This window comes from Scyliorhinus canicula, chromosome 14 (assembly GCF_902713615.1).
Source record: "Scyliorhinus canicula chromosome 14, sScyCan1.1, whole genome shotgun sequence".
NCBI classification, from domain to species: domain Eukaryota; kingdom Metazoa; phylum Chordata; class Chondrichthyes; order Carcharhiniformes; family Scyliorhinidae; genus Scyliorhinus; species Scyliorhinus canicula.
In genome coordinates, this window is record NC_052159.1 from 39268540 (window position 1) to 39293396 (window position 24857).

At 45.3% G+C, this 24857-nt stretch overlaps 1 protein-coding gene across 8 annotated transcripts in view; it reads right to left on the reverse strand.

Annotated features, from left to right (window-relative positions):
- The window catches only part of nbeaa (neurobeachin a), a 1044979-nt gene that overhangs the window by 456686 nt on the left and 563436 nt on the right, over positions 1–24857 (reverse strand). For all 8 annotated transcript variants that reach the window (XM_038817846.1, XM_038817850.1, XM_038817848.1 and 5 more), the window contains exon 38: positions 12652–12818. In XM_038817846.1, coding sequence (XP_038673774.1) covers positions 12652–12818 — 167 coding nt within the window. The remainder of the gene's footprint in view (positions 1–12651; positions 12819–24857) is intronic.

Sequence of the window (24857 nt, forward strand, 5' to 3'; positions counted from 1 at the left end):
GTTAAACAAACAATCTTGCAGTAGAGAAAGGAATCCGAGGTTGCTTTTATATTCCAGGATGAACCTGGAAGGCAGAGTAGTACTCAAGAGGGGATAAATGTAAGGAGGCAATATGGTGAGAAAAGTTTCGAAGGGGTAAGGTGAAAAGGATGAGGGAAAAAATGTGGAAATGGAAGTGATGGGCTCAGATCCAGAATGGCAGTCAAATTACCCATGTGAATGGACAAAGAAAACTCAAGCTGCATAAGCCTGATTACATAGCCTGCATAGGATGCACATATCCTGACAGAAACGGGGATAAGGGAGGCACCTATAGTTTGCATAGGTATATGGAGTCAACATGGAGCATTTGCGAACACTGCCCAAGTTCAGAGAAGGCGATTTAAAAGATAGAGTACAAGAGGAAACTCTGGTGGAGGAATTTCTGTTGGAATTAAACTCCAGGACTTGATTGATTGATTGATTGATATTTATTGTCACATGTACCGAAGTACAGTGAAAAGTATTTTCCTGCGGCCAAGGGAACGTATACAGTATGTACATGGTAGACAAAAGAATAATCAAGAGTACATTGACAAATGTATATCAATAATTGGTTGCAGGGCATAAAGATGACAGTAAAATTGGAAGTCCCTATAAGATCCAGAAAAGCGAGAAAGATATACTTCCACGCAGGAAAAAGGAACACGACCCAAGATCCAAACTGTAGTTGAAATTGATACGCTAGTTCAACCAATCCAATCACCGACGCAGTCACTTTGTTCCGTAATGGTTGAAGGTGAGTGAAGTTGCTGAAAGTCACCTTAGAGTGTTTGCAACAGAACAGAGACATAAGAACTAGGACCAGGAGTAGACAATTCAGCCCCTCGAGCCTGCTCCACCATTCAATGCGAATAATTTGAAGATAAATTTGAGAGAACTTCCAGAGTACAACGAGGAAAGGAGAAAGATGATACATGGTGACAGCTGAAATTAGCAGCTAACTTGAAACTGGGGCTCAAATGCAAAGCTTTATTACATCCAAAGGGTCTTAAATATGGAAGAGTGATCTTTTAAAATTATTGTTAAATGGCATGTGGACATTTCCTGCTGGTCCTGCATTTATTTTGCATCCTTAATTGCCCTTGAGAAGGTGGTGGTTAGCTGCCTTCTTGAATTGTTGCATGCCATGTGGTGTAGGTACACGCACAGGACTGTTAGGAAGGAAGTTAAAGGATTTTGATCCAGCGACAGTGAGGGAACGGGAATATATGTCCAATCAGGATGGTGTGTGGCTTGGCAGGGAACATGCAAGTGGTATTGTTCCCATGCATCTGCTGACTTTGTACTTCAAGGCAGTACAGTTCACTGGTTTGGATGGTGCTGTCAAAGGAACCTTGGAGAGTTGCTGCAGTGCATCTTGTCGATTGTACACATCGAGGGAGTGGATATTTAAGGTAATTAATGGGGTGCAAATCAAGCAAGCTGCTTTGTCTGGATGGTGTCAAGCTTCTTGAGTGTTGTTAGAGCTCCAGTCACCCAGGCAAGTGACTAAACAGTTGTTAGAGCTCCAGTCACCCAGGCAGCATACGATTGAGTGTGTAATCCAGGAACCCTAGCAAAAGTGGAGTCAGTGAGAATCAAAAGGAAAATTATTCATGGTTTGGATTCATACTTAGCACATAGGGAGATAGTTGTGGTTCTTGCTCAACCACCTCAGTCCTGGGTTCACTATCGGAATTCCTTAGGTTAGAGTCCTAAGCCTAACCATCTTCAACTGCTTCATTAATGACCTTAGATTCCATCACAAGTTCAGAGTGAGGATGTTCACTAATGATTGCACAGTGTTCAGGACCATTCACGACTCCCTCAGATACTGAAGAAGTCAGTATCCAAATGCAACAAGGCCTGAACAATTTTCAGGCTTGGGCTGATATGTGGTAAGTAATATTCACGCCACCCATGAGTCAGGGAATGACTGCCTCCATCAAGACAGAATCTAACCATCTCCCGTTGATCCTTAATGGCATTACCATCGCTCAATCTCTCTGTGTCAACATTCTGGGGTTACAATTGAGCAGAAGTTGTACTGGATCAGCCATATAAATGTCTATGGCTACGAAAGCAAACCATAGGATAGTGTATAATTCACCTCCTGACTCCCCAAAGCCTGTCCGCCATCTACAAGGTGCAAATCAGGAGTGTAATGGAATACTTTCCACTTGTCTGGATGAGTGCATCTCCAACAACAGTCAAAACGCTCGACACCATCTAGGACAAAGCAGCCCGCTTGATTGTCACTCCATCCACAAACATTCACTCCCACCACCACCGACGTAGTGGAAGAAGTGTGTACCATCTACAAGATGCACTGCACTCATTCGCCAAGACAGATTTGGCAGCACGTTCCAAACCGATCAATACCATCTAGAAGGACAAGGGCAGCAGACACATGGGAACAGCACCACCTAGAGTGTTTCCTCTAAGTCACTCACCATTCGAACTTCCAAATATATCGCCGTTCCTTCATTGTCGCTGGGTCAAAATTCTGGAACTTTCTCACTAACAGCACTTTGGGTGTACCTGCACAACATTGTCTGCAGAGGTTCAAGGCAGCTCACGACCACCTTCTCAAGGGCAATTAAGGATGGGCAATTCAAAAACCCAATAAAAAACGTTTATAAAAAAAAGGATGGGCAATAAATTCTAGCCTAGCCAGCGATGCCCACATCCCACAAATTAATTTTAAAAATTACTAACGGGGTTGTAATTGGTTGGGTTGGATTTGTCTTGTTTTTTATGAACAGAAAATACTTGAGTAATTTTCCACATTGCCAGGTAGATGCCAGTGTTGTCACTTTACTCGGGCACCCAAGTTAGGGGCACAGTTCGTTCTGGAACACAAGTCTTCAGTACTATTTCTGGAATGTAGTCAGGGCCCATGGCCTTTGCATTATCCAGTGTTTGCAGCTGTTTCTTTATATCACACAGAGTGAATAGAATTTGCTGAATATTGGCATCTGTGAGGGTACCTCAGGAGGAGGCCAAGGTAGATTATTCACTCAGCACTTCTGGCTGAATATTTATTGAAAATACATTCAGCTTTCTATTTTGCACTAAGATGCTGGGCTACTCCATCATTGAGAATGTGAATATTTGTGGACCCTCTTCCGTCATTTCATTGTTTAATCATCCACCATGATTCATGAATGGATGTGACAGGACTCCAGATTTTGGGTCTGATCTATTGATCTATGGGTTGTGGAACCACTTAGTGCTGCATGTAGCTGCCACTGTTTGACATGCAAATAGTCCTGTATTGTAGCTTCACCAGCTTGATACCTCATTTTTGGATATGCCCGGTGTTGCTCCTGGTATGCCCATCTCCACTCTTCATTCGTAGATTCATAGAATCTGGGCTGGTTTAGCTCAGGTGGCTGGGCAACTGGTTTGTGATGCAGAGCAAGGCTAACAGCACGGGTTCAATTCCTGTATCGGCTGAGGTTATTCATGAAGGCTCCGCCTTCTCAACGTTGCTCCTTGCCTGAGGTGTGGTGACTCTCAGGTTAAATCACTATCAATCACCTCTCCCCCTCAAAGGGGAAAGCGATTTATGGTAATCTGAGACTACGGTGACTTAAATTAAAAAGGAGGCCATTCGGCCCATCAAGTCTGCACCAATCCTCTGAAAGAGCATCCTACCCAGGCACACTGCCCCACGTTATCCCTGTAATCCTGTACCCTACCTAACCTGTGCATCATTGGACACTAAGGGCACATGACCAATCCGCCTAACCTGCACATTTTTGGACTGTGGGAGAAAACCGGATTATCCAGAAGAAATCCACTCAGACATGAGGAGAACGTGCAAACTTCACGCAGAAGTCACCCAAGCCTGGAATTGAACCCAAATCCCTGCCGCTGTGAGGTAACAGTACTAACCACTGTGCCGCCCATAGCATTGAACAAGGATTGATTCCTCAGCTTGATGGCAATGGCAAAGTAGGGCATATGCTTGGCCATAAGGTTATATATTATGGTTGAATGCAACTCTGCTGCTGATGGTGTCCCACAGCACTTCATGAAGTCCAAAAATGTGCAGGTTAGGTGGATTGGCCATGATAAATTGCCCTTAGTGTCCAAAATTGCCCTTAGTGTTGGGTGGAGTTACTGAGTTATGGGGATAGGGTGGAGGTGTTGACCTTGGGTAGGATGCTCTTTCCAGGAGCCGGTGCAGACTTGATGGGCCGAATGGCCTCCTTCTGCACTGTAAATTCTATGAATGCTTAGTTTTGACCTGTCAGATCTGTTCAAAATTTAGTACTGTGGTTGTGTCACACAACATGATTGAGGGTATCGTCAATGAGGAGATGAGTCTTTCAGTCTTTGTCTCCAAAAGAAATGTCCAGCTCCTACCAATACTGTTATGGGCAGATGTATCTGTGACAGATAGATGGGTGAGGATTGTTTTTTATCTTCTTGATGTCCTCACCTGCTACAGCTCTTTGTCCTCCAGGAGTCAACCAACCTACTGAGCCACTCTCATTGATGGACATTGAAGTCCCCCACCCAGAAAACATTTTGTGTCCTTTCCAACCGCAGTGCTTATTCCAAGTGGTCAACGTCATGAGGGGGGTGCATTAGTTTTTTTTTGGCAAGGCTACATTTGCATTTCTGCCTCCCTTCAAACTTTTATTTTGCGACGTAGAAAAATTATTACTTCTACAGTTGGATCCTCAAAGAATTTTTTGCACATACATTCCATTAAGTTTTTTGTTTTGCATTGTTTTTCACAAACAGGGTTGTGAATTATGATAGCGACAGATGATTTATGGTACTACTGCCTACTAATGTTTCCTGTGCTGTCAAATTCTTTTTTTTGAGGGATGAATACCTGGGAATTATTCAGGATACTGATGGTTGATTGTGTCTCTTTGTTTCCAATTTACTCTGTTGACAACACCATGGACTGGTGCAGTTCATTTTGAACCTTGAGATCACGGGCCTTGTTTAATACACTATATATGGCATTACAACATTTAACTCATTGCATTATTTTCAAAATATTTAAACAACAGGTTGAGGATACATCAAATTATTCATGTCATTATAACTCCTCAGTTCAGCAGATGCTAGCTTAATTAAGAATTTTAAAACCTACTTGAATAGACATTTTGAAATAATGGCATAAAATGATACGATATGGGAACAAGAAACGCAGATAGAGTTCAGGTACAGATCAGCCACTATCTCTATGAATGGAAGTATGGCTTACAGGGACTACAATGATCTACGACTGTCCCTACACAATTACAACAACTTGCATATAGAGCAGCATATTATTACCTATCCATGTAGTTGACCTCAATGGATTTTCACACACACATGAAGTGAGGGCTGGGGGTTGAGGGGGCGGCCGGCTTGCACTCCTGGAAGCAAAGTCGATGTGGTGGAACCAAGTCGCTCCACGCCAGTCTGCCCTGAACCCCTAACACGCGGTGGCCTGGCCAAATAGGCTGCCATTGGGATATCTGCCTCTCAGTGGGGAAGTAGTCTCGCTCTCAGAAGCTGCTGGCCAATTTGATTGGGCTGTTGCTCTAGCAATCTCGACTGTGCCAGGAATGCATTAATGTGCTGCTGGGACTGAATGTAGGCCCACAGATGAATAGGACATGGTCACTTGGGCACAGAGGGTTTGGGAAGTTTAGGGAGGGGAGCAGGGTGATGGGGTGGTAGGTTTTACAGAGCAGGTGGGTATGAAGAAAGTTGGGAGGGGTACTATCTTAGGGGGGCTGCCCTCCAATGTGCAAAGGGCACACCCCATAGATAGTATCCCTTTTCCTTCTTGCCCTTCTAAAACGCTTTTAAAAATAAGGCCAGTCCACTTCCACTCGAGTGCCCATGCCATATAATTTATTATCAGCATCAATAGGCTTGTTAACAAGTTCAAACTACCCTTGCTCATTAGCATAAATATAGCAGTCGAGCTACTAAATTCAATGCCCGCACACCTCTCACATTATCGGGTTGGTGGGAAGATGGTGGGGTTGGCAACTGTCCGATTTGACATGCCACCCCCCCCCCCCCCCCCCCCCCCCCCGCTGCTGAAGACAGGTAAAATGCAATCCATTGTTTTTAATGTGCAAATCCTTAAATGCTTTCAGGAGGTGTGTTGTGGAATCAAAGAAAATTGGTTGCTAAACAAAAGGAAGAGATATTGTGAAGGGTGACAACACCTTGGTTAGAGGTGGGTTTTAAGCGAACTTAAAGGAAAAGGAGATACAAAAGCAAAGGATTTTGGATGGAATTACAGAACATTGAAATTATGTTACTGCATATACTGCTGCCATGATAGGGGCAAAGTTTCTGTGGGTGCAAATTAGTCCAAGTCATGTGGAACGACAGAGTTGTGAAGAGTTTGGGGTTGGCGTATATTGTAGGTCTGGAGTTGTTCACAGAGATAAGAAGAGCAGGGTTATATACAGATCTAAACACAAGAAAGAAAATTGTAAACTTAAGACATTGGCGAACCAGAGCCAATGTAAGTAAGCAAAGATAGGGCTAAAAGGCAAGTTGGACTTGGCGTGGAGAAAGATTGCAACAACAGAAAACTGGTGGATGGCAAATGGCAGGTAGACTGGGACATGGAAAATGAATGGATGAAGATTTCAGTGGCAAATGAGCTAAGTAGGTCAGGTGTAAGTGGTGTAACAGAGGTCATTTCCACCATAAGGGCAGCACGGTAGCATTGCTTCACAGCTCCAGGGTCCCAGGTTCGATTCTGGCTTGGGTCACTGTCTGTGTGGAGTCTGCACATCCTCCCCGTGTGTGCGTGGGTTTCCTCCGGGTGCTCCGGTTTCCTCCCACAGTCCAAAGATGTGCAGGTTAGGTGGATTGGCCATGATAAATTGCCCTTCGTGTCCAAAACACACACTTAGTGTTGGGTGGGGTTACTGGGTTATGGGGATAGGGTGGAGGTGTTGACCCCGGTTAGGGTGCTCTTTCCAAGAGCCAGTGCAGACTCGATGGGCTGAATGGCCTCCTTCTGCACTGTAAATTCTATGATAATCTAAATTCTATTATAAGGAACAAAGATTTTGTAAAGAGGCCTTTGTGAGAAAGTTACACAAGACATCTCTAGATGCTTGAACAATGTGATATTTTTCAGAACTATCAGACAGATACATACACTACGTTTGTTGAGACCAATAAAATAAGGGTATTTTGAAATACAATGAGCAAGTTGGTAACTTGGATGTCTGGTTAAATTCACAATATAAAAAAAAAGCCATTCTATAAATATTGTGAAACTGTTAGTGCAAGTTAAAAATCACCATTTGCTAGACCGTTTTGCTATTTGGTCATATCCACCTGGTCATGCAGGTTCATTATAGTTCTTTGTTCCTATTTCTTAGGGGTTAGCATTATCAATATGAATGCTTGGCTGAATTTCATAAACAAAATTAGCTCAATAGGGGCTTCTGAGTTCACAGTTTTATTGACAGTTTAAAGGGCTATTAAAGGATTTGCTGTCTTGGACCTGGGATTTACTTTAAAACATTGAACACTCAAAGGTTTAAAAGTTTTGAATGAGTTTCATGAATGGAGGTGTTTTTATTATAAAATGTGCATGAATGTGAGCTTTAGTAGACTGTTAGAAGCTTATATTTTTCATATACACATGGGCCATGGTGGATAATGGGCAAGTGGCTATGGAGGTGGCATGGGATTATAAGTGGAATGAGCTGGCATGGAGGAGATATGGGGGGTGGGGGGGGTGGTTGTAGGGATTAGGTAGTGTTAAAGGTAAGATTAGAGTTCCTAACAGGTTCTATAACTGCTGGTATTAAATCCAAGGGAAGACTTCTAACCAGCAGGCTTCGGCACTCGTTCACCCTCATGGCCTTGGGTCTACTTCTAGGGTTGGCGGGTCGACAATCCCGCATCTGTCTCCCCATGACAAAAATTGGGTCTAATCCAAAGCAGCACTGCAGAGTCGGGAAATTTTCCAACTTGAACTACCCACATCAGTAGCAAACATCCAGCCCAAAGAAAATGCAAAAGATATAAAAATAGGTTAACTAATTATAATTATAATCTTCATTGTCACAAGTAGGTTTACATTAACACTGCAGTGAAGTTACTGTGAAAAACCCCTAGTCGCCAATTCCGGCACCTATTCGGGTACACAGAGGGAGAATTCGGAATGTCCAAATTACCTAACAGTTCGTCTTTCGGGACTTGTGGGAGGAAACGAGAACACCGGAGGAAGGGGAAACATTTTGGCAGATAGAGTATAGCATGGGAAAATGTGGAATTGTCTACTTTCACAGGAAGAATAGAAAAGAATATATTTAAGTAGAGAGAAACTGCAGAACTCTGCATTACAGAGGGATCTGGGATCCTCATACATGAATCCTAAAATGTTAGCAAGCAAGTACAGCAAATAATTAGGAAGGGTATTGCACGGTGGTGGCGAGGACCCAGGTTCAATCTCGGCTCTGGGTCACTGTCTGTGTGGAGTTTGCACATTCTCCCCGTGTCTGCGTGGGTTTCACCCTCACAACCCAAAGAAGTGCAGGTTAGGTGGATTGGCCACGCTAAATTGACCCTTAATTGGAAAAAATGAATTGAGTACTCTAAATTTAGTAAAAGGAAGGGAATTGCTTTTGCAGAAAGGAGGCATGGACACAATGGCTGTCACAATGAATGGTGTCATGTGAGAGTAGCTGTTAAGAAATGGGTGTTTATAAATGGATGTGTATATAAATATCTGTAGTAAGAGTACCTTTAGGAAATGGGTGTTTACTACTGCAGTGATGTCAGAGAGTGGGTGGAGCTGGGCTGTCTGTCAGCTTTTTACTTTAGTTTTAGGCTGTTTGCTGCTGGATGTGTTTTAGTTTCGTTTTCAGAGCTGGATAGCTGCAGTTAGAGCCAGAATGTGCATGAGTTTCCCGCTCTATAATCTAAAGATTGTAAATCAATCCTTTGGTGATTTAAAACTAATAACTGCTCTCAGTAGTGACTTTAACCTGATGTGCTTGTTGAAAGGTTTTTTTCTAAGTCTTATGGATGTTAAAAGGACAGCTTCAGGATTACTTAGTGTTGTATTCTTTGGGGATTGTATTTGAATTGATGGTTGCTAAGATGTTCACTGTATGTTTTAAAAAGGTTAACTTGAGTTCATAGAATAAATATTATTTTGCTTTAAAAAATACTTTTCCATTTCTGCTGTACTGCACCTGAAGAGTGGGCCGTGTGCTCCCCATACCACAATCTATTAAAAGCTGTGGGTCAGGTGAACTCCATGATACACTTTGGGGTTCTCTAAACCCTGGCCCATAACAGTGGTTTCCTTCTCTGCCGTAACCATTCTATGATTCAATGTATGTTGACAATACTCTGCTCTAATTTATAAAAAGTCCTCTCGACCCCTTGACTGTCTCAAATATGTGACAGTGCATGATTGAAGTCCAGTATTGGATGAGCAGAAATTTCCTCTAACTAAATAGTAAGGTGACCAGAGCTGTTGTCTTTAACATAGAACATAGAACAGTACAGCACAGAACAGGCCCTTCGGCCCTCGATGTTGTGCCGAGCAATGATCACCCTACTTAAACCCACGTAACCCGTATACCCGTAACCCAACAATCCCCCCATTAACTTTACACTACGGGCAATTTAGCATGGCCAATCCACCTAACCCGCACATCTTTGGACTGTGGGAGGAAACGGGAGCACCCGGAGGAAACCCACGCACACACGGGGAGGAGTGCAGACTCCACACAGACAGTGACCCAGCCGGGAATCGAACCTGGGACCCTGGAGCTGTGAAGCATTGATGCTAACCACCATGCTACCATGAGGCCCCTTTGTTCCCTTGCCATCGATTCCATTCCTCTGCCTGACAACTGTCTCAGGCTGAATCAGGCCATCCGCAACCTTGGTATCTTGATTAATCCCAATATGATAGTTATTCTAAAATGTTCTTTTTCCACTCCTCACAGAATATTTTAACATCTATGATTTTTGATGTCCCTTTAATTCGTTCCACTGTATTTCAAGAAGGGCAAGTATGTAAATTGCTTCAAGCCAACTCATAAAGTAATGCTTCAACCAGCCACTAAAAATGTCCCAAACAGGGAACAAATGAATTCCGTATGTAAATTAACTCATATGGAGAAGTGGAATGGAATTTTACCAGATTTGGCAGTGTCAAGTTCAGACTGAAAACTGGCGTGCAACTCTTCAGTTGCACAGGCCAGGGGCGGGATCCTGCGACCCCCCGCTGGGTTGGGGAATCGGCCAGGGTCGGCGTCAAACCCGTCCCACCGTGTCCCGAATTCTCCGCCACCCGAGATTCGACGGGGGCGGGAATCGCGCCGCGCCGGGCCCCCCGCGGCGATTCTCCGGCCCGCGATGGGCCGAAGTCCAGCCGCTGACAAGCCTCTCCTGCCGGCGTGGATTAAACCACCTACCTTACCGGCGGGATTGGCGGCACGGGCGGGCGCGGGGTGATCTGACCCCAGGGGGTGCCCCCACGGTGGCCTGGCCCGCGATCGGAGCCCACCGATTGGCGGGCGGGCCTGTGCCGCGGGGGCACTCATTTTCTTCCGCCTTCGCCACTGTCTTCACCATGGCGGAGGCGGAAGAGACACCCTCACCTGCGCATGTGCCGGTATGACGTCAGCAGCCGCTGACGCTCCGGCGCATGCGCGGACTTACGCCGGCCGGCGAAGTCCTTTCGGCCCTGGTTGGGGTGGCGCCAAAGGCCGCTCATGCCAGCCGGCAGAGCAAGAACCACTCCGGCGTGGGCCTAGTCCCTCATGTGAGGGCTTGGTCCCTAAAGGTGCGGAGACTTCCACCTTTGGGGCGGCCCGACGCCAGAGTGGTTCAGTCACTCCAACATGCCAGGACCATCCGCCCCGCCAGGTAGGGGAGAGTCCCAGCCCAGTTTACTCTCTAAATATTAAGCCTCAGAGAAAAATAACGAGTGGGCGTGGCTTACATCGTGACTCTGGCAGGGCGGAGCCTTATAGCCAGCAATGGTTCCACAGAAATCAGGGTGCCAGCTTTAAAGGGGGCCCCGATCATCATTGCAGTTTACCGGCCCCGACCAAGGTGGATGTATCGGGTCTCTGCCCCGCCCTTCGACAGTCCATGTTTTCATTCCCACAAGGGACCACCCAGACATTGCCCTGTGGTCCGGGTTGGGGCTTCCTGGGTTGGCACTGAGCCATCCTATACTTATCTCTGCACCCCCGGAGTCATCCACTAGACTACTTCCCACCTGGCCAAACATGCTGTAAAGTCACGTCAGTGAGAAATAAATATTTAGTGAAGGGGAATCATGTGACATGGGGCCCACTAATAATATTTAAATACATGGAAATCTATCAAAATAAGGTCATGTCCTTTGTGGCCACGAACCTCATGACCGTTGCCACTGAGGGGTGGAGGAAATTGGGAAACTGGGCTGGATTCTCCCCTACCCGGCGTGACGGAGGGTGCCGGCGTAGGGGAGTGGCGCCAACCACTCAGGGGTCGCGCCTCCCCAAAGGTGGGGAATTCTCCCCACCTTTGGGGGCCAGCCCCGCGCCGGAGCAGTTTGCACCAGAAGACTGGCGCAAACACCCGGTGCCGTCGGAAGCGGGGCTGGCCGAAAGGCTTTCGGCGGCCGGCGCATGCGCGATGCGGGGTTCTCCTCCGCGTCCGCCATGGCGGAGGCCGTGGCAGAGCGGAAGGAGAAAGAGTGCCCCCACGGCACTGCCCCGCAGAGTGAGCGGGGGGCCCCGATCGCGGGCCAGGCCTCCGTGGGGGCACCCCCCCCCGGGTCCGATCGCCCCCCGCTCCCCCAGGACCCCGGGGGCCTGCTCGCGCCGCTGAGCCCGCCGTTTTAGAGGTGGTTTAAACCTCGGCGGCGGGAGAAGGCCTCCCAGCGGCGGGACTTCGGCCCATCCGGGCCGGAGATTTGAGGTAAGTTTTTAAAAAAATGAAATCCCGCCGGCGCCAGCTGTTTTCACAGGCTGCCGGCGGGATTTGCACAACGCCGGTTTTTAACCGGCGGGAGAATTACCAAACCTGCGGGAGCGGAAATAACGCCGCTTCCCGCCAATTCTCCGACCCTGCGTGGGGTCGGAGAATTTCGCCCCAGATCTCTCCTGCGAGAATTCTCGTGGGATTTGCCGCTAACATCACCGATCCCACACACTGCTGGTGAAGCTCAAAATTGCCCCTGTGATTGCCTCTGCTTGACATCATGTACAGCCTGGTGAAGATTAGATCCAAGACTGGTCAGGAAATCACAAGGCTGAATTCACTACTCTAGTGTTCCAGTACACAGTACCAATGTGATGTACCACCAAATAGCCCTAAAAGTTAAAGAAATCCATGTGTTCTTGGCAACTTGATCTAAAAGTGAGCTGAACAGTAAAAATTTACATGAATAAAATTTGCCACATGGCAAATTGACTAAATAAAGACCGCAAAAAATTTTGAAACAACACTTGATTTTCCTTATTTGCCAGGTAACCAAAGGAAAGTAATTATTTTAATGTTCAATAAAAGAGGGAAGTACCAAATTGACCCCTAAACACATGGAAACCAAGTTCAATGATATCTTGTTATCAGGCACTCACATAACACAGGAGCTTTGCATTAACAAAGACCTACCTCTGAGATATGTTACCCCATGCGCCATGCTTGTTTGTAAGGATGTTGAGAATCTTCTGCTTTAATTGATTGGCTGTAACATGATCTCGATGCTTTGCAGCACTAATGAGATGGTCACACATCTTCTCTTCTTCTCTTCTATCCGCTGTGTATTGAGCACATTGGGACTGTTGATGAAAATTACAAGAGTGAACTCAATAGAAGCAAAAAAAAACCACATTATCGGTCTGTCAGATGGCAACTGATAAAAGATTTCCGACAAAATAAGTAATGTTGCACAATAAATAAATATGTGAAACCACACAGCACGCAACCCAAATCACACATGAACAGAATTAGATCAATGTCCTAAAATAAAGATTTAAAGCATATAGTCAAAATAGCTATTTAAAAGTAATTCATTTTAAGGAATATGTTGCTTTTTGAGGTACGATACTGGAAACTCTTAGAGCAGATATAAAAAGAATAAAATGCAGATACGATGGAATTTCTCTTAATTCAGAAATTGAGCATTGAGTAACGTACAAAATGCATTAAAAACAAAACTCAGTATTTTTAAAACTACCGAAGAGTGACAGATAAAGAAAGTGGGCTGGATTGTCCATTTCTGAGTGTTCAAGCCTGCGTAGGATTCGTGGAGCAAAACTGATGCTGAGGAAAGGGTGTCGCCGGGGTGGAGTTCAGCCGCGGACGAGAAAGTGGGACCCTGCTGAGTTGTGGATCCTCATTACAGGTATGTCAACAAATCCCTCAACACCACCCTCACACCCACACCACCCTCACTATCACCCCCACACCACACTCATACCACCGTCAACCCCACACAACCCTTCCAATCACCCCCACCACCCTCAACCCCCCACCCCCACCACCATGGGCGTCGTTGTAGTGAGTCTCGGCGTTGGTCTTTGGCCTCCAGATAGACGCCATCAGCCAGAACCACAGTGGATAAAACCTGTCCCCCAGGAGCCAACCCCACAGCCCGGTGTCTCGAACATGTCAGGAATTTTCGAGTGTGCGAAGATGATGGCATCATGTACACTGCCCGGGTATCGGGCGCAACCGTGCATGATGCGCAACTGATGCTCACATATCAGCTGCACGTTCATCGAGTTTATCAATCCCTTTTGGTTTGTGTAGACCGAACTGTCATCTACAGGTGTTCGTAGGGGGACATGCATTCTGTCGATCACCCATCGGACATGCATTCTGTCGATCACCCACTGGACCCAGGCTCTGGTGGCGATGGCGGCAAACCCCGCTGCTCGGGCATCCTGGTGGGCTCAATCCACACTGAAATGGATGTATTGAGCCGTCTGGGCATAGAGGGCATCCGTGATGCCGCGGATGCACCTGCGCACCGAACTCTGTGAGATCCCAGACAGTTCCGCACTCGCCACCTGGAACCCATGGCATAGAGGTTCAGGGCAACTGTCACCTTGATGGCCACCGGGAGAGGGTGTCCTTCCCCATACCCCCGCGGTGCCAGGTGTGCCATCATCTGGCAGATATGTCGCAATGTCTCCCTGCTCAGCGGGAGTCTCCAACGGCATGCCCGGTCCGGCAGATCCTCAAATGACAAGCATTGCCGGTACACACGAGGTCTCATGCGCGCCTCCTCGGGCCCTCGACCAGTTGGGCGGATGCCTCTCCATCCTGCGGGGCTGCCTTCTGTTCCTCTGCGGCATGCTCCGCTACTGCACGCTCTACTGCTGCAAGCTTTGCTGCTGCAGCTTCCTCTTCTTCCTGGAGCACTGCTGGCTCATAAAGCTACAGTGAATTCCCCAGGGCGGCGGAAACTAGCAGGAAGGCCACCATTGCTGGTTGAAATCCAATATCCATTGTCTGCAGAGGGTGAAAGGCCGACATGTTATCATAGTGCATACCCCTATGCCCAACAAGGTACATCGGGCTACATGGTGGCCCTAGTTGGCATTGCGGGCTCAGTCCCGCCCCCATAACTGCACCCCCCACCTTATCCCTGAACCCCTGGTCCTGTTGGTGCCCGGCATTATGGGGGTCTCTGGCACTGGAGCATGTCCCTGATGCCAGAGGTACTGGCTGGCACTGCCTTTGCTTGCAGTACTCTCTATATCCCCTGCCTGGCAGCCCTGTAGGGGCTACAATGGGCATTACCCTGGGTGGGCCACCTGATGCCCCGCCGGCATGTGGCAGCCAAGTTGGGTGGGGTGCGGGGGTGCATCAGTACGGCAGGTGTCACTCTGCACATCCAGGGACCAAGATGGGTGGTCAATGGGTCGCGCAGCAAGATGGCCTGTGTGTGTGTGTGTGTGTGTGTGTGTGGGGGGGGGGGGGTGTGCAGGGCACCCTGGCCACTCGGCATGTTCCCCTGTCACCCCCTCACTGGTCCAGGCAGCAGCCCTCCCCAAACCCAGCCAGCCTGGCCAGTCTCTGGCAGCCCACAGTCGCGCCGCACTGTAACCTACCTCCTGTCTCTCCATCATCAGCCACGACGCCGGTTTCACGATTTTTAAAAGCACAAGTGAACAGCGCCGTTGGGAACTCGGCCTATCGGAAGTGGAGAATTGTCGAGGCCACTGAGAATACCCGGTCATGTCCGCTAATGATATACAGACGGTGTTTACTGTACGTGCGTCAGTATCAATGCCGCTGTCAAAGTGATGGAGAATTGCGATTTGGCGGTAAATCGGCGCCCACCGCGAATTTGGAGTCGGAACTTATTCTCCACCCATTCACATTTCACGATTTCGGCATCAGCCAACGGAGAATTCCGCCCAGCATTTTTAATCTTTCAAACTAAAATAACAATTATGGCTGGAAAAATTAATATTTAAAGCCACTCTAAAATAGAATGAATATTCTGAACAGGTTCCTATGCCCATAATGTTTGTTCACGCTAATTCATTTTTTTTCAAGGCAACATCGGGATTTGTGTTCACCAAATTGAGGAAAGCTTTTTAAATTTTTAATCTTACGTCAGTATAAGCTTCAAGTGATGTTCTCTACAGGTCAGATTCACAGGGAAGCCTGTACCTCTTAATTATATGCCTTAACATTCAACCTTAGCAGAGTTGTCCCCACTGCACCAGGGAATATTTTACTACTTCTATGCATTCCACAAACTTGCAGACCGAGACAGGTAATAGCAGGTACTATTGTACATCCCCTAATAGAGGCACACACACATGATCATAATAGAGGATCACCACAGGCACTAAAAATAAACGTAACCTTTGCTTCATTGTGTTAGGAGGTTGACAGTAAGTACTTGTCAAATGGAAGGTGTTCACTGCAACTTTATGCAATGCTCCTCTTGCACAATGTGGGAAGTCCGGGACACTTCCAGTGTCCAGGGTTACAATGTTGCAGGAAGTATCTCCAGCTCAGCTACGTATTTTGGAATTGGAGCTGCAGCTGGAATCACTGGGGAGCATTCATGAGAATTAGATCTTTGAACATAGCATGTACAGTGAGATGGTCACACTGTGCTAAAGAGTACACAAGCAAAAATGGAATGGGTGACCGACAGAAAGATAAAAAGCACTAGGCAGGTAGTGCAGATGTCCTCTGGTTCCATCTCACTCTCTAACAGATTTTCTCTTTTGGATACTGTTGGAGGAGGTGGTTTCTCAGGTGACTGCAGCAAGAGCCAGGTCTGTGGCACCACAAGTGATTGAACTTTACAGGGAGATAGGAAAAGGTTTGGAAGAGCAATAATGATTGGGGATTCTATCATAAGAGGAACAGATAAACGTAAATGTGGCCGCAGTTGTGACACCAGGATAGTATTTTGCCTCACTGTTGTCAGGGTCAAGGGTGTCATTGAGCAGCTGCAATACATTCTGTAGGGGGAGGATGAAAAGCCAGAAGTTGTGCTCCGTTTTGGTACCAATGACATATGGAGCTAGGAAATAAATTAAAATGCAGGATTGGAAAAGTAGTAATCTCAGGATTACTCACAGTGCCACGAATGAGCAAGATCAGGAATAGAATAGACCAGATGAATGCGTGGCTGGAAAGATAGTGTAGGAGGGAGTGATTTGGATTACTGAGACACTAGGACTGGATCTGGGGAAGGTGGGACCAGTACAAGGTTGCATCCCAGCAGGACCAGGACCAACAACCTCTCAGGGTTGTTTGTTATTGCTGTGGGGAGGATTTAAAATGGAGTGAAAGGGGGATGGGAACCTGAAACTGCATGCACATGATGTGGAGATGCCGGCGTTGGACTGGGGTGAGCACAGTAAGAAGTCTTACAACACAAGGTTAAAGTCCAACAGGTTTGTTTCAAACACGAGCTTTCGGAGCGCAGCTCCTTCCTCAGGTGAATGAGGAGATCCACCTGAGGAAGGAGCTGTGCTCCGAAAGCTCATGTTTGAAACAAACCTCTTGGACTTTAACCTGGTGTTGTAAGACTTCTTACTGTGCATGCACAGAGCATTTGAAATAAAATAGATGAATTAACAGCACAAACTATACACGGATACAATATAATTGTGATTACAGAGACACTGATGCAGAGTGACCAGTGCTGTAACTGAATATTTAAGGGTATTTGATAGTTAGGAAGTATAGGCAAAAAAGGAAAGGAGGAGGGATGGTGTCGGTAATTAAGGATGAAATCAGTGCAATAGTGAGGGAGGATTTTGCTCAGAAAACCTAGACACAGGATCAGTCTGGGTGGAGCTGAGAAGCAACAAGTTGCAGAAAGAATTAGTGGGAGTTATCTATAGACCTCCAAACAGCAGTGGTAAGGTAAGCGGCATCAGACAAGAACTTAGAGATTTTTTTAATTCTTTAGGGGGCGGGATTCTCCCTTCGCGCAGCGAAGTGTTGACACCGGCATAAAAACGGGAGTGTTTTACTCCGGCGTCAACAGGCCTTCTGGCGCCCGATTCTCCAGGCATTTGAAATAAGGTAGATGAATTAACAGCACTGCCCACGCTACTCCAGCTGCTGACCCCGGCGTCAACTGGGCGCCGCCGGGTTCGTGCATGCGCAGTGGCACCGGCGCCAACCCGTGCATGCACAGTGGCTTTCTTCTCGGCGCCAGCCCCAACGCCAAATGGCACAGGACTACAGGAGCCGGCGCAGAAGAAAGGAGGCCCCCAGCCCGAGAAGCCGGCCCGCCGCTCGGTGGGCCCCAATAGCGGGCCAGGCCACAACGGAGGTCCTCCCAGGGGTCGGACCCCCCCACAGGCCACCCCTGGACCCTTGAATGCTGCGGTCGCGCCAGCTCAGAGCATGTTATAACGACACGGGCGGAACTCGGGTTTTTTGCAACGGCCCATCCGGGCTGGAGACTCGAGCGGGTGTGGGGGCGCGTAGAGCGGCCCCCGTAGAGGAGTCGCAGAATCCAGACCAGGATTTGGGCATCACTGAAGAAGCCAGCATTTGCTGCCTATCCCTAATTGCCCTTGAACTGAGTGTCTCACTTGGTCATTTCAGAGTCAAGCACATTTCTATGGGTCACATGTAGATAAGACAGGGAAAGGACAGCAGTCCTACACTCACGTCCCTTCCCGAAAAGGACGTGTGTGAACCAGATGGGATTTTAACGACAATCGATGATAGTTGTCACGGTCATCATTACTGAGGCTAGCTTTAAATTCCAGATTTTATGGATGTTTCATTCATGGCATTGATGTTTCATTCATGGTGGCATGGTAGCACGATGGTTAGCACTGTTGTTTCATAACGCCAGGGTCCCTGGTTCGATTCCTGACTTGGGTCACTCTCTGTGCGGAGTCTGCACGTTCTCCCCGTGTCTTTGAGGGTTTCCTCCGGGTGCTCCGGCTTCCTCCCACAAGTCCCAAAAGTCGTGCTGTTAGGTAATTTGGACATTCTGAATTCTGCCTCTGTGTACCCGAACAGGTGCTGGAATGTGGCGACGAGGGACTTTTCATAGTAACTTCATTGCAGTGTTAATGTAAGCCTACTTGTGGCAATAAAGATTATTATATTTTAAAGAAGGCAAATAATATGTTGTCCTTTATTGCAAGAGCACTTGGGTACAAGGATGTATTATTACATCTGTACGGGACCGTGGTGAGACCACACCTGAGTTGTAAGAACTATATATAAACTTGCCATAGAGGGAGGGCAACAAAGGTTCAGTGGACTAATTCATGAGATAGCAGGATTGTTGTATGTGGAGGGATTGGCCTGACTGGGCTTGCATTCACTGGAATTTAGAAGAATGAGTGTGGAACTAATTGAAATGTATAAAATTCTGACAGGGTTCGACAGACTGGATGCAAGGATATTGATTCCTCTAGTGGGGCGGAAGGGGGTATTCTGGAACAAAGGGTCACCACCTCAGGATACGAGGTAGATCATTTAGGACTGAGATGACGAGAAATGTCTTCACTCAGTGGGTGGTGAACCTGTGGAATTCTCTACCACAGAAGGCTGTGGAGGCCAAGCCACCCAATATATTTAAGAAGGAAATAGATTTCTAGACTCTAAAGGTGTCAAGAGACATGGGGGAACCATGGGAATGTGGCGTTGAGATCAGCCATGACCATACAGATCAAATATATATTTAAAATATATATTCTTGTTTGATTGTGGAGAAGGTGCAAATGAAAACAATGAGACTACATGTGTGGATGCAGAAAACATCCTAACGCTGAGGCAGAAGGATTCAGCTTTCTTACATTTCCATGATTAACCAGTGGAAACAGGTTCATGTCGCAATGTGTTTCAGACTATCTAATCCCTCCGTAAATTTTATATACCAAACCTTCCAAAAAAGAACAGGTGCAGTTATTTACCACAAATCTAATTCTCTTGAATGCACTGGATTAACTGCATGAGAGTCGACACACTCACAGCATGCAGTACATTAATAATGGCGCAGTTCTAGTAAAACATCGGTCATGAGTTCAAATCACATCAAGGCAAGTTGTGAAATTTAATTTAATAATTTGTTAATTTTTGGGCCAGCATGAGAGAAAGACAAAGATAACCATTAAAGTTGCCAAGTGTTATTAAAACCCACTGACTAACTCAGTAGCTGGTTTAGCAGAGTGGACTAAAAGGCTGGCTTGTAAAGCAGAACAAGGCCAGCAGCGCGGGTTCAATTCCCGTACCGGCCTCCCCGAACAGGCGCCGGAATGTGACGACTAGGGGCTTTTCACAGTAACTTCATTGAAGCCTACTCATGACAATAAGCAAATATTATTATTATTAAGTTCTTTACAGATGGGAACCGTCTACTTATCGTTGGTCTGGCCACAAATGACTTCAATCACACAGCGTTTATTTGACTTTTGACTGCAGTTGTGCCAATTAATGATTAGTAATAAATGCTGCCTTATTCCCTAGTCCTTTGTCCTAAGGACAAAAGACAGAGCTAAGCGATTCCAGAACAAACGCATCAGATCTAAGCTCTGTAGTCCTGCCACATCCATTCGTGAATGGTGGTGGACTATTGAACAACACACTGGAGGAGAAGGCTCCACAAATATCCCCACTCTCAATGATGGAGGAGACCAGCAAATCTGTGCAAAAGACAAGGCTGAGGTATTTGAAACAATCTTCTGCCAGAAGTGCTGAGTGGATGATCCATCTTGGTCTCCTCCAGAGGTCTCCAGCATCACAGATGTCAGTCTTTGGCCAATATGACTCACTCCACTTGATATCAAGAAATGGTTGAAGGCACTGGATACTGCAAAGGCTATGGACCCTGACAATATCCCGGCAATAGTACTGAAGACTTGTGCTCCAGAACTTGCCGCACCCCTAGCCAAGCTGTTCCGGTACAGCAACAACACTGGCATCTACCTGGCAATGTGGAAAATTGCCCAGGTGTGTCCTGTATACAAGAAACAGGACACATCCAACCCAGCTAATTACCACCCTATCAGTCTACTCTCCATCATTAATATTAATAATCTTTTTTGTCACAAGTAGGCTTACATTAATGCTGCAATTAAGTTACTGTGAAAAGCCCCTAGTTGCCATATTCAGGCACCTGTGCGGATACACAGAGGGAGAATTCAGAATGTCCAATTCACCGAAATCAACAAAGTGATGGAAGGAGTCATCAACAGTGCTATCAAGCAGCACTTACTCAGCAGTAACCTATAACCTGCTCATGGATGCTCAGTTTGGGTTCCGCCAACAAGCATTGTTTGTACATCCAAATTGTGTCAACTTCCTGATTTCATGTTTTTCCACATTCTGGGTTAGGATGGATGCCCTTCGCCATTAGCTTTCCTACATAAGCTGTCAGTGCTGCAGCATGACTGACCAACAGGAAGTAAGGTTTTGTGTAACAGGCGCAGACAGTTTTTCTTGTCATCTCCCTTCTCTCTCTACCTTTTTGTTTCTCATTCTCTCTCTTTTTCTCACCGTCTCCCTTTTTGAAGGGCAGAAAAAGAATCACCGCAGTTACTTATATTGCAAGTGCTATTTTGAAGTTCTTTATTGTTTCTTATAATTCTCAATGTCTGCTGGCCATTTTTGTACTGAAACAAGATTAACAGATTTCCGAAATACGGGTATCGTATCATACTAATGAAAACATCTGAACTTATATTATATAAAAAGTAAGACAGGTTTAAGAAAGCATTGATAGGGAATAATGTTGATGTCCAGAATCTTATTTGCTAACAGACGAAAGATAATTGAATTTTTCCATTTTATATCAACTTCTGTCAGTTCTTATATCTCAACATTTTGTTCAAATAACAGCTAACTCAATCTAATACTGTCATCTTGGGTTACAGTGCACAAAACTGATAAGTATCGTATCTGCTATTAATCTACTTTTGCTGTTAAACTGCATTAGGGCACAGGTTGATCTTGAATACATTTTTATCTTACTTCTAAAATATTTCATCGAACACCTAGTAATAAAGTTGCAGTGAACACCTTTCATTTGACAAGTACTTACTGTCAACCTCCTGACACAATGAAGCAAAGGTTACGTTTATTTTTAGTGCCAACTGCCAGCACTGAGTCCTACACTTTATCAGTTAGGGCAAAGATCATAAGAGCCACTGTATCATGCTGTAGGTTTAAGGAAGCTGCTGTGGGCAGATAAGAACCTCATCAAAATTGAGATGCCATATTCTCCTTTCATCCACAAGGTGCATGTTATTCACCTTTGACAAATTAACAGCAATGTGATTTAGAGATGAACAACAGTTCCAAGTTGATGGGAATGCTGCAGCCCAGATCAATCGCATGTTGTAATATTTTCTGTTCTTAGAAGTTGCCCTTATTATTATGCAGTAAAATATACCGAGGTCTGAGTAAATATTTCTATGTGCAGTTCATAAAAAAATGTAGGAGGCGCATTTATTTTGATGCTTGAACACCTTTGCCTGTACAATTTACTTGCATCCAAGTATACATTAACATGAGCACATCAAAAAATAGCAATGGAATTGTTTTCATTCTATGTTCTCACTTATATGCAGGAAAGATACTGATCTCAGATTATGCACTATATATTTGGTACTGATTACTACCTGTACCTCTTTCAAATTGGATACCTCAAAGTTTCCTTATTGTTATCTTTCTTTGTTTTCCATCTCCCTGCCCTACCAGGTCTCTTCTAACAATTATTTGCTTGTATTCTACTTGTCCTTTCAATTCCTATAATTTTAATTTCTGACCCTTCCCTTTCATTTGAGAATTCACTTTGATTTTTCTCCTTGCCATAAGTTGATGCCCTCTCAAAGTAGGGATACTCTAAGTAGGAGTTCATTAAAGCTGCTAAGATGTTTTTATGTCAACAAATCATTGCTTTCCTTATTTCTGAAACATATATTTGAAGTGCCGTAACCTACAAGTCTATGGACCAAGAGCTGGAAAATGGGATCAGACTTGATAGCTCTTATTCCCACAACAAGGGCCTGGTAGGCTGAGTGACTTCCTTCTGTGCCATAAATTGCTATGATGCAGGGCGGCACGGTGGCGAAGTGGTTAGCACTGCTGCCTCATGGTGCTGGGTAGGTGGATTGGCCACACTAAAGTGCCCCTTAATTGGAAATACATTTAAAAAAATAAATAAATAAATACACTTTCTATGATTCTATCTTTCCAAAATTGCCACCATGTCATTTTTTAAGGTTATTTCAACTTTGGAGAATTTTCTCAAGACTGGCATCCTAACAATTGTGCTCAAAACCTCATGGAGGTGATATGTTTCATGAATTGTCCTACTGGCTTTTTAGCGGAAACTAATGTATTGATGAAAAGAGAGGGCGTCTAAAGGAACTTTTCAGGCAGAAACCTCCAGCATTTTCTGATAGTGAATTTAATTTAAAGGCATCAAGTAGAAAAAATACAGTCAATTTCTTTGCTTCCCTTCTTTTTTCCAAAAGATATTAATTCCCTGATGGAAGATAGTGCATGGGCCCATGTTGGTCTTCATCCCTCAAACAAGTGGTTATTCTTCATGACTTAGCACAGAGAGTGAACATCAACTAAGTATAGAATTGCAGGGTAGCAGTAAGGTCATAGCCGACCACATGCACTTCCAAAAGATAGTGACCAATAGGAACAGTATTAATGGTTTTCCATTCCTGAACATCGCATCTTTGCAGCAATCCATGATACTCTCATCCCTGCAGGAAATTATGGGTGGTATCGAATTTAAATAAATGGTATACAATGGTGTGAAGGTTATTGGTGCGCCAAAATATTGAGAAAGTTTTAGAAACCAATAAAGGATGATTAAAAGAAGGGAGAAATTGGAGAATGAGAGAAAATGAACAAGAAGATATAAAACAGTCAAGTTCCTACACATATACATAATGGAAAAGAGTAGCTCAAATGAACATTGGTCCCTTAAGAGCGTGAGAGTGGAGTACATTATGCAAAATAAGAAAATTGCAGAATCGTTGAACACTTATCATGTATCCATCTTCACAGTAAAAGACACAAAAAGCATTCTAAGAATAGAGGAAAATCAACATATGGAAAAACTTAAAACAATCACTATCACTAGAGAAAAGGTAACAGGAAAACTAATGGAAAGAGAGTTAAGTGCAGTGAAATCACACGCTTGAGTTACTGGAATGCACTTAGTGCTTGGAAGGCATTTGCATCTCTTTGATGTGGTCAATATTTACAAACATTGGGGTTTCACCACTTAGGCAATTGAACCATGAAGGGATATGAATGGATCAAAGCTGCAGATGGTTTGTAGAAGCTGTTAATCACAGATCACTACTGGAAAGCTATGAATGGCTTGCAGTTAATGGATCGAATGCAGCTAATTGCAGCTGTTCTCCTTTGGGGAATGGACACCTGGAGCTACAAGGTAAGTATTAAAGCCATAATGCTCCCCACTGGGCAACATGGTGGCACAGTGGTTAGCACTGCAGCTTCACGGCGGCGAAGACCTGGGTTTGATCCCGGCCCCGGGTCATTGTCCATGTGGAGTTTGCGCATTCTCCCCGTGTCTGCATGGGTCTCACCCCCACAACCCAAAAAAGATGTGCAGGGTAGGTGAATTAGCCACGCTAAATTTATAAAAAAAACATCAAAAATATAATGCTTCCCAATGTCCCGGTCTGGACTGCTCTCTCGCTTCCAGACAAGGGTCCCTTTTCTGAGAATAGGTAGAAAAACAAATTGTGAGGAGGATACAAAGAGTCTGCAAAAGGATTTAGATACTTTAAATAATTGGGCAAAAAAACTGGCAGATGGAGTACAACGTGGGAAAATGTTAAGTGTCAAGGGGCAATGTTTAAAAGAAAAATATGGGGTAAGTTTTTTTAAACCGGGGTGGTGGGAGCCTGGAACTCGCTGCTGGAGGAGGTGGTGGAAGCTGATACGATAGTGACTTTTAAGGGACATCTTGGCAAATACATGAATAGGATGGGAATAGAGGGATATGGTTCCCGGAAGGGTAGGGGATTTTAGTTTAGACATGCAGCATGGTCGTTGCAGGCATGAAGTGCCGAAGAGCCTGTTCCTGTGCTGTTATTTGCTTTGTTCTTTGTCAAGTGTTCCACTTGGCAAGAAGAATAGAAACAACAGATTATTATTTAAATAGAGAGAAATTACAGAATGTTGTAATTGGTGTCCTTGTGTCTGAATCATAAAAAGTCAGCATGCAGGTGGAGCAAGTAATTAATAAGGCAAACATAATATTGGCCTTTATTGCAAGAGGAATGGAGTATTTAAATAGGGAAGTCTTGCTGCAACTGTGGAGATTTTAAAAATAAATTTAGAGTACTCAATTCATTTTTGCCAATTAA